The 9,751-nt window shown below is 35.9% G+C and overlaps 1 protein-coding gene across 1 annotated transcript; it reads right to left on the reverse strand.

Annotated features, from left to right (window-relative positions):
• Positions 1-5,054: 5,054 nt before the first annotated feature.
• Positions 5,055-9,129, reverse strand: LOC140841781 (brassinosteroid LRR receptor kinase-like). Its single transcript, XM_073209444.1, is given in 3 exon segments — positions 5,055-5,440; positions 5,442-8,222; positions 8,224-9,129. Coding segments are annotated over 3 exon segments (3,657 nt in total). The 5' UTR covers positions 8,920-9,129; the 3' UTR covers positions 5,055-5,260.
• Between the last annotated feature and the right edge of the window lie 622 nt (positions 9,130-9,751).

Consider the following 9,751-nt stretch of genomic DNA (forward strand, 5'->3'; position numbering starts at 1 on the left):
TATTATTAAGTAGTTTTTGAAGAAACAAAAATCAAATCTCAACACAGAATATTTAATACATTTGTGAAAATGTCTGAAAATAAATTAATTATGTTTTTTCATTACAGTCTCAAAAAATAGTCAAATAAAGCTTGTCAGCATTTGAAATTAATTGGGTGTCACGTTGATGGGCAATTGGACCAGGCCTCATGGACTACCGAGTAAGGACTTAAATGGGCCTGAAATTGTTGTTTGGCCCGGTAGTTTGTCCACCTCTACAGGTATGTGGCCCAGTCCTTTATTTGTACACAGCCAGTTTCATTTACCTCTCAACAACCTAATGATTCTCATGCATGCATTCAGTCCTACAATAAAATTTATTTATGTTTTTTTCTAATAAATAAATTATTGGAGATCAATACTCTCCATATAGAGAGAGCGATCAAAACGAGATATTTCAGTTACACTGTTTATGTCGAGCATAAGTTTTTTTATATATAAATAACAGTAAATAATGATTATATGCATTTCATCCCACATTTTAAAAGAAAACTGAACAATGTAAGAAATAAAGATTATATTTGATATTGATTGAGAAGGGAGGAGCGATAACAGTGTCATTATCTTTAAGTCGTGTTTGTTAGTGGAGGACTGTCCCTTCATATCCATAAAGTGGGCCGGGTTTAGTAAATAAGGGCCCACGTCTGGCAATCTCACGTGGGCAGCTCCAGCTTCTTAGCCCAACTCAAAGTTACAATGATTTCAGCTGCCCCACCCGCTGCCCGATTTATGTCTGCTGCCCGTGAACCACGGCTTATTGGCCTCGCATATGACACGTGTCCCTGTCGAGTATAATTGTAATCACCCTCTTAATTTTTTGGGGTTCTTGCATTTCGCCCCGGTAAAATATTGGTTTCCCCAACTCGAATTTGCCCCTTGAGTTAGATGTATCGTTGTTCCTGTACGACTCCGAAATTATACTATAATTAATATTACCGCAAAGAAATTTTGATTCTTACGTATTTTTTTTTTTGATAGGAAACATAGATTCTTATGTGTTTTATATGTATGTGTAAATGTTATAGACAAAAACTTGTGTAAGACGGTCTCATGGGTCGTATTTGTGAGACGGATCTCTTAATTTGTTAAGAGTATTACTTTTTATTGTGAATATCGGTAGAATTGACCCGTCTTATAGATTAAGATCCGTGAGACGGTCTCAGATGACATCCACTCAATGTTATAAGCTACCTAGATATAAATTTATATAATGATAGTGGATATAATAGGATAGCTTAATTTTAATAATAAGTTCAAGTCTCCGGGGGAAAAAATGGCTCGAGAGTCGAGACCTAAATCGCTTGTCTTTCTAGGGGGGGCACAACGATTTCTTATCCTTCTTATTTGTATATTTCGTATCTTTTGCAGACGTGGCATAAATCTAAGTCACTCGGATTACTTGTTAAATTTGTAGACATGCGGGCTCCACCCGGACCCACCAAAATAGACGTTTTTTGAAAATGGAAAAATGGATGTAATTATAATTTTTTCAATTCTTGATTGGTGATTGTAACGAGTAACGACCATGGTGCAAGTTGTTCTAACATAAAGACTAGGTTCATATCATTATTGATCATGGGTGATAGATTGGTTCAGCATAGGCTGTAGCTCATGTCCAGTCACTCATAAAATATCTCAGAAAAAGTGATTTTTAGCCTACTAAACACTTGAACCAAGATCTCCAGACTCAAGTACTTAGATTCTCACAGTGTAGGTACGAATCGAGCTAGTTGTAACGATCATGGACTGTAGATTAGCTCAACATAAGACTCAACTCATGCTCATGCACCACTACTAGTGGGGAGATGAAAGTAATCATTTTCTAAAAGTGAGATATTTTATAAGTATCAATCCATGGTCATGGACTACGACCCATAATGGACTAACATACAACTCATTATCAGTAGTAGTATATGAATATAAGCTGAGTTGAGCAAGCCTACGGTCCATCTTTGTTACATTATATAACTTCTTTTTAAAAAAAAAACAACCGCTATTTTTAGAGTAAAAACAGTGAGAAAAAATTAAAAATACATTAGAAATTTCGCATGTAAATATCTACGCGACACACACGATATATATGATGTGGCCTCTAAAAATAAAACAATAATCTTTTGGTAGGGTGAGAATATGTGGAAGAGGGAAGGAGACAAGGTTGGCTATCAAAGATTTTTTTGAGGCTTACAGTAAATTGGGAGGGGACAAACCTATAATGCTTCTAAAAGTATATCTAATCCATGAACCCCAAATTTTGTCTAAATTTTTGCAAAACACGGGGCCACATGTTCGCGAGAACTTGCAAATTTTACTTGGATTATTAACTATACTAAAATAATCATGGATCTTTATGCTCCGTTTGTTACGTGTGATGAGATAAGCAAATGATTAGTAACTAGAGTGATTGAAAAATGAGAGATATGAATTAATAGTATGGTGTGATAAATAACATGGTGTTTGGTATGATTTTAAAATGATGATTTGTAAATTTTATTGTAATGACCAAAATACCCCAATTGTTAATTAAATATATATTTTAAAATAATTAGATAGATAATTAAATATTTATAATTATAATTTATATTTATTAAAATTAATTGAAATATATTTATTAGAAATATATTTGAAAATATTATGGTAATCATTAAACAAAATAAATTTGAATTTAATAAATATTTATTTTCATAAAAGAATTAATTAACAAGATTATAAATTAAAAAAAAATTAATTTAAGATAGATTTATATTACAATTATTTTCTTTAAAGTGATTGAAAATAATAAAAATATATGAAATTAATTTATAAAAAATATAATAAAATTTAAATATTAAATTAATTATTAAATTTTCACTAATTTAATTTTCATATTATATTGAAGAAGATAATTCAAGGGTATTATGGTCAATATAAAATTTTATCATGATCAATATTCAATAATTATAAATTATCACAATTTTTTAGAGAGATATTTAATCACACCAATAACAGTGAGAGCTTTCAAGCATAATCAAGGACCTATAAATTAAATAAAAAAAAGAAAAAAACGTAAGATAAGGAATGATTATTTAATAATCATTCCCTTATAATGACTACCAATCATATAACCTTATTGCCTCGGAATCATCAACTATATGCCTTTGTTGCAAAGTCTTTAAAACCAACTAAAAACACACGTATGTGACCAATTGTGGTTGCATCTAATGAATGAGTACTCTTGGCTGTACCTTAAACTCTGAAAATTGTTAAGTCGTTAAGGATCTCTTATTTTAATGACAAAAACGATGATGTCCATCTGTGTGTGTGTGTCGTCGTTCGCTTTAGCTCTAGCCTTAATAATCAATCGGGCATTTCCTTATCTCTTTGGGTTCGTAACGGATTATTTTATGTTATATCTTGAACATTTTTCTCTATGTTGTCAAATATTAATTATTGGATTATATATATATCAACATTTATATTATTCGATTTTATTAGACAAATATATAAATTCGATAATTTGAATCCAAATGATTAGTAAGTTTTACGATGACAAAATTATGAGTAAATATTACTATCATGCTAAAATCATATTTTTATAGTGTGATATAAATTTATAAAAATAAAATAAAAAAATATTGACCATACTTTTATAATTTTATTTTTTAAAAAAAAAAACTTTTTTAACTTCTAAAGTAAGATGTGACCACTTTTAGCGAACTTGCTTTGAGCATGGTGCCGAATACACGTGCACGTGCACGTGCACACGCCCACATAAAACCAATAGACCTTAAGGACCACTTAGTGATTCATAAATATCACATCTATTAGATTATATTTTAAACTTTTTATATATATGTGTGTGTGAAGAATTAAAAATATTCATGTTACCAACCTTATTTAAACATAATTATATCTCCAATTACATATTTACTTGTTTATATATATACACACACAAAGGCGGAGCCATGTGTTGCTCCGCCCAGACGGTAGTCCGGGTAGCTTGTTTTTTCTTGATATTTTTCATACATAATATTTTGTCTTATTTTCTAGTAGCCGGTTGTCAATATTAGCTCAACAATGGTTTAAATTTTTTAACCCAGGTAGAAATAAAAACCTGACTCTGTCTCAGTATATATATATAACTTTCCTTAGAACACAAAATTGTTTTTCTTGACATCACAATAAGCAGATCCAATCATCCAATACATAAATAACTAACCTCAGTCAAATAAAATAATAATATACTACAATCTCCTTTGCAATAATTGAGTGATAATACAAGTACTTAGAATAGATACAGGGAGGAACAAAACAAAAAGGGGGTGGAACATAAAAGTTGTCAAAAGCATGAATAATGAAGGGGGTGGCCTACAAACATAATTAAATCCCAAAGCATAATTAGAGCTAGAGACATTGTTTTGACAATTAACTGATTTTATATAAATTATAAATTTGGAATTAATTAATGGAAGAAAATGAGATGATAAGAGAGAATTTCAGCCAAGTAGCTAAAAAGGGACTTGAGGCCAACTAGCTACGACATGACAATTTTTATTAAGAGTGAGTCACATGTGAGATCGTCTCACGAATCATAATCTGTGAGACGGGTCAACCATATCATTATTTATAATAGAAAGTAATACTGTTAGCATAAAAAGTAATACTTTTTCATCGGTGGCCCAAATAAGAGACCCGTCTCACAAATACGATCTGTGAGACCGTCTTACACAAATTTTTGCCTTTTATTAATTGTGTGACGGATTGAGTGGTAGGATAAATTTATGTAAAGTATATGTACTCTTGTTTTTGGAGTAGAAAGAAATAAGAATACACACATATGTATATAAGAAAATAATCTAATTTGTCACTGTCATAGTGAGGTCAGAAAATCTAACAGGCCTTATTCTCATATATATTTGCTAAGTTTCTAAAAAAGCCTTCAAAACTAAAAGGATGGGCATCTCTTTGACCGTATATGCTTACTAAACTCAACTGAATAGTCATGATCACACAAATGAGTTATGCTACTTCAATTATATTTGAGATTTTTAACAAATAGATTTCAAACTCAATATGTATATGTACAATAAAGTGTTACAAAAGTTGAATATAATAACAAGATTTTTCTCTTTTCAAGAAACTAGTACTATGTCGCAAGCGCAAGAATTTTTCCCAAGTAGAAATTCAAGTGCATCCCATGCTTCTTGACATTCATCGAAGAATCCTCACTAACTTTGTTCCGGTTTCACAATGGCTTACTCAATGCATTTCCTTCTCGTATGCTCATTTCTACACCTTCAACTTCAGTAAAAGTACCATCACCTACTGTAACTAACGATGATGAATCGACGGCGGATCCGGCATGAATTTCCTTGAACATAGCCATAACTTGGATCATTGTGGGACGTTTCCATGCCCGATCATCCTAAGCATGAGCACGCCACTTTCAAGTATTGTAAAAGTTCTAGTTCTAAACTCGGGTCTTCTTTCAACAACCTGGGATCAAGAACATCGTGTATCTTCACTTTAGCCTGCTGTTTCATCCATCCCACAATATTGTTGTCCCCAAAGTCGACTGAATCCGTCGGCTTCCTACCGGTAAGCAGCTCGAGTAGAACCACGCCGTAGCTATAGACATCCCCTTTGGTCGAGCATCTAAAGCTTTGGTAGTACTCGGGAGGTACATATCCTGGCGTTCCAGCCAATGTGCTGACACTTAAGTGAGTGTCCATTACACTCACATGCCTTGCCATTCCGAAATCTGACACCCTGGCCTCAAAATTCTCATCGACTAGGACATTGCTTGATTTCATATCTCTATGAATGATGTGTGGAATACAGCTGTGATGGAGGAAAGCCAATCCCCTAGCTGATCCAATGACGAGTTTTCGCCTTGCAGCCCAATTTAGCTTGATCCCGATCTTTTTTCTGTCGTGTAAAACGTCCTCTAGGCTTCCGTATTTCATGTACTCGTAGACCAAGAGGCGTTCTTCTCCAACCTTGCAGTAGCCAAGGAGGGAAACAAGGTTCCTGTGCTTGATCTTCCCGATTGTTTCCATTTCGGCAGTGAATTCCCGATCACCTTGGCCGCTGATATGTATCAGTTTCTTGATAGCCACGATAGTTCCATCCTTTAGCTGGGCTCGGTACACTTCTCCAAATCCACCTGAGCCTATAAGACAGTCATCATGGAAGCCATTTGTGGCTTCAAGAAGATCCGCCAAAGTGAGATTCTTGAGAGGCTTTTCGAAGGTTGAGAGGGTGATGCTTAATGCATCACGAGCACTGATTTTCCATATGCTGTTGGCTGTGGCTGAATTTGAGTGGTTCTCCATGTAAGCCTCGATCGCTGCCTCCTGCTTCCTTGTCCTCTTCTTCGTTTCTATAGCAGCAAGCGTCAATCCAAGCACGCAGAAGAGGGAAAATAACAATCCTATTGCAACACTTCCTGCAATGGACGCGCGCTTATGGTGAGATTTTTCATGCTGGCCATTTCCTGAACCCAATCCCGCCCCACAACGGGGAAGAGGGTATCCACAAAGTCCTGAATTATTTGCAAACCGGGAATCAGGGAATGTGTCGAATGGAGCTGAATCCGGTATCATTCCCGATAGATTGTTATTCGACAGATCGATTTCACCCAAGCGGAGGCTGTTCAGTGACTGAGGAATGGAACCATTCAGCCTATTGTAGGAGAAGTCAAGAATAGCAACAGTCTTTAAGCCGGAGAGTTCCTGAGGAATTGGACCAGAAAGATCATTGTGTCCTAGGTTAAGTACAAACAAGTAGTACATGGAACCCAGCTCTTTCGGAATATTTCCCTCCAGTTCATTGTAAGACAGGTCAAGAAATATCATCGAGCCATTGCGATTGAAATTTGGCTGAAGGGTGCCACTATAAACTCTGTTGTAACTGCAGGGATATCTGGCCGAAATCCTGCTCAACTGTTTCTGCCTAATGCCTCCAAACTCGAGCAGATTCCCGGCTCCATGGCATTGTTTGCTCCCATCATTCTTGATATACGCAAACTGCTTCCCGGTGAGCAATCCTGCTGCAATTTTACCAGATTGCTTGGCCAACTCTGGAGGGATCGTCCCGTTCAAGAAATTAGTGTTAAGGTCCAACCAAATCAAGCTGCGACAATCCCCTAACTCAGCTGGAATATTTCCACTTAGCGAATTGTTTCCAAGTTTCAGAATCGCTAGATTGCCTAAAAGGCCTAAAGAAGCTGGTATTTCCCCGCTCAACTGATTATTAGACAACGAAATCCAATACAACCTAGTACAGTTGCTAAGACTGTCTGGTATGGATCCAGACAAGTCATTGAAATCAAGAATCAAGTTCTCTAAATTCTGCAAGTACATGAAATCTTGTGGGATTTCACCATTGAGTTGATTCAACCACAAGATCACGTCTTTGAGATCCGACAACGTCCCCAAGCTCGGTGGGATGGTTCCATTCAAATAGTTTAAACTAAGATCAAGAGAAACCAGCTGTGAGCAATTACTTAAACTCTGAGGTATCGAGCCAGTGAGCAGATTATTTTGCAAATAAAACCATTTCAAACTGGTCCTACGATCTTGGCAAAGCCCAGAAGGAATCAAGCCAGAGATATTATTTGAACTCACATCTAAAGTCTCCAATTTCACCATCTTCGAAAAAGACTCGGGTAAAGGTCCCGTAAAGTAATTGAAAGACATCCTCAAAGTCCTCAAATTGCTCAATTCCAAGAGCGTGTCAATGGGTATCTCACCAAAGAAATCATTTCTGGAGATATCAAGAAGCTCCAAGGTAGCAGAGCAGGCACCAAGGCTCTCAGGTACGTTACCTGTAAAATTATTAAAAGATAGATCCAACTCCACAAGTGTTGTGCACAAATCGGATAAATTCGGAGGAAAAGTACCCAGGAAATCATTTTCCCCGAGATACAGATACTGTATGCTCCCCATAGGCAGCTGTGGAACCGAGCCTGTGAGGTGGTTACTGCTGAGGTTAAGAAAACTCAGCTTCCCACATTTTAAAAGCGAATTCTCAACATCACCATGGAATTTATTGGAAGACAAGTCCAGGTGTTGCAAGTTGGAGCAGTCAATAAATGAGGGGAAATAGGTGGAAAGATTGTTCGTGGAAAGATCCAAATAGACCAAATTCTTGGAGTTCAACACAGGTAAATCTCCTGCCAATTTGTTACCCTTCAAAGACAGGCAGCTGCAGCTCAGAAAAACCACTCGATAAAAGCCAAGGCACCACATTTTGCCCAGAAATATTATTGTAAGAAACATCAAGAACTTGTAACGAGGAAAGCCCCGGAAAGGGAGTGTCTTTTTGAGTAACATCCTTCACAAAAGGGGGGTCCAAAGAATTCTTGGAAAGATTAAGAAAAACCAATCCACCGCAAGTCCCAATAATTGAAATATCAGTTAAACTCCCGGAAATAGCATTCTCAGCTAGATCCAGCGAACTCAAGAAGCTCCCACACGAAAAACTCGAAACAGAAGAGATTGAACCGTAAATACCAGCATTCTTCAGAACCAGGGACTCCAAATTCTGAAGACTTAACAAAAAACTCGCAACCGAGGAGAAATCAGCACTGAGGTGAGAATTAGAAAGGTCTACGGATGAAACCCTTGAATCTTTACAAGAAACACCAATGAAACTGCAGGGAGAAATGGTAGGCTGCCAAGATTGAAGTTGGGTGGGGTCAATGAGTGAATTCTTGAAGGAAATTAGCTGGCTAGAGTCCCTGTAAAGTTCATTTGAAGCTGAAAAAACCTGCGAAGATGGGAGAAGAAACATAAAGAAAAAGAACACACACATCAAGATTTTCTGCCGCAGACTCTGGTGATGACACAAAAAGATGAAGAAAAAACATTTGGAGCTGACGAGGTGGTCGTGGTCTTTCATGTTCAAAATTTAACGTAGAAATTATATCGTTTGCATGTGCTTCTTGAGGAGCCGCGGCTCTTTTGCTTCCATTTTAGAGAGGAGATACTGTAGACACGAAGTAGAGGGAGAGGGAGGGATCGATCCAAAGCTAAATGGGATTGGCAGTGAGGAGATGGAGTAAATAAATTACAAACAAATAAAATAAATACTGTATATACATATATAAAATCGTATATATATGTGTGTGTATTCTCTTGTTGAATTATTTGGGAAGGAGTTGGCAGCAGGGGGTGTTGAATGCGGGGTGAACACAGCTGTTTCGTCACATGCCCATGTGACAAATTTTTATCTCTGCACAAAATATAGATGTGAATCCTCTGCTGTGTTAAAAAAAAAAAAACACAGCATCAATTGCAGTGTATCACCAATTGATGTGTATTATGTGATCATATCGTTTAATCTGACAATTTTTTAAATTTAACTCAAATGGTGTGATGTCCACGAGATCATCTCGTGTAAAAAATGTATTAGAAGATCCAAATCCAATATGGAATATCTCATATCTTATTTTAAATTTCATATTACTCACACCCGTAATCAAATTTCCCAAATGAAAACGTAATTAATGAATATGTATTAAATATATCGACAATATTACATGTATGTCCTTAAGTATCTTCTATGCTGAGGAAATAATCATCGGTGAATTGAGGATGTACATCGTAGTCAAGCTCGAGTGAGATAAAACAAATGTTTGCAAAAAAATATATTTTTTGTTATAAAATTGATTAGATTTAGAGATTATTAAAAAAACTGGAAAAATGAGGAATGTGTGATGTTTTGATAAAAG

The sequence above is a fragment of the Primulina eburnea genome, chromosome 9 (assembly GCF_022965805.1).
Source record: "Primulina eburnea isolate SZY01 chromosome 9, ASM2296580v1, whole genome shotgun sequence".
NCBI classification, from domain to species: domain Eukaryota; kingdom Viridiplantae; phylum Streptophyta; class Magnoliopsida; order Lamiales; family Gesneriaceae; genus Primulina; species Primulina eburnea.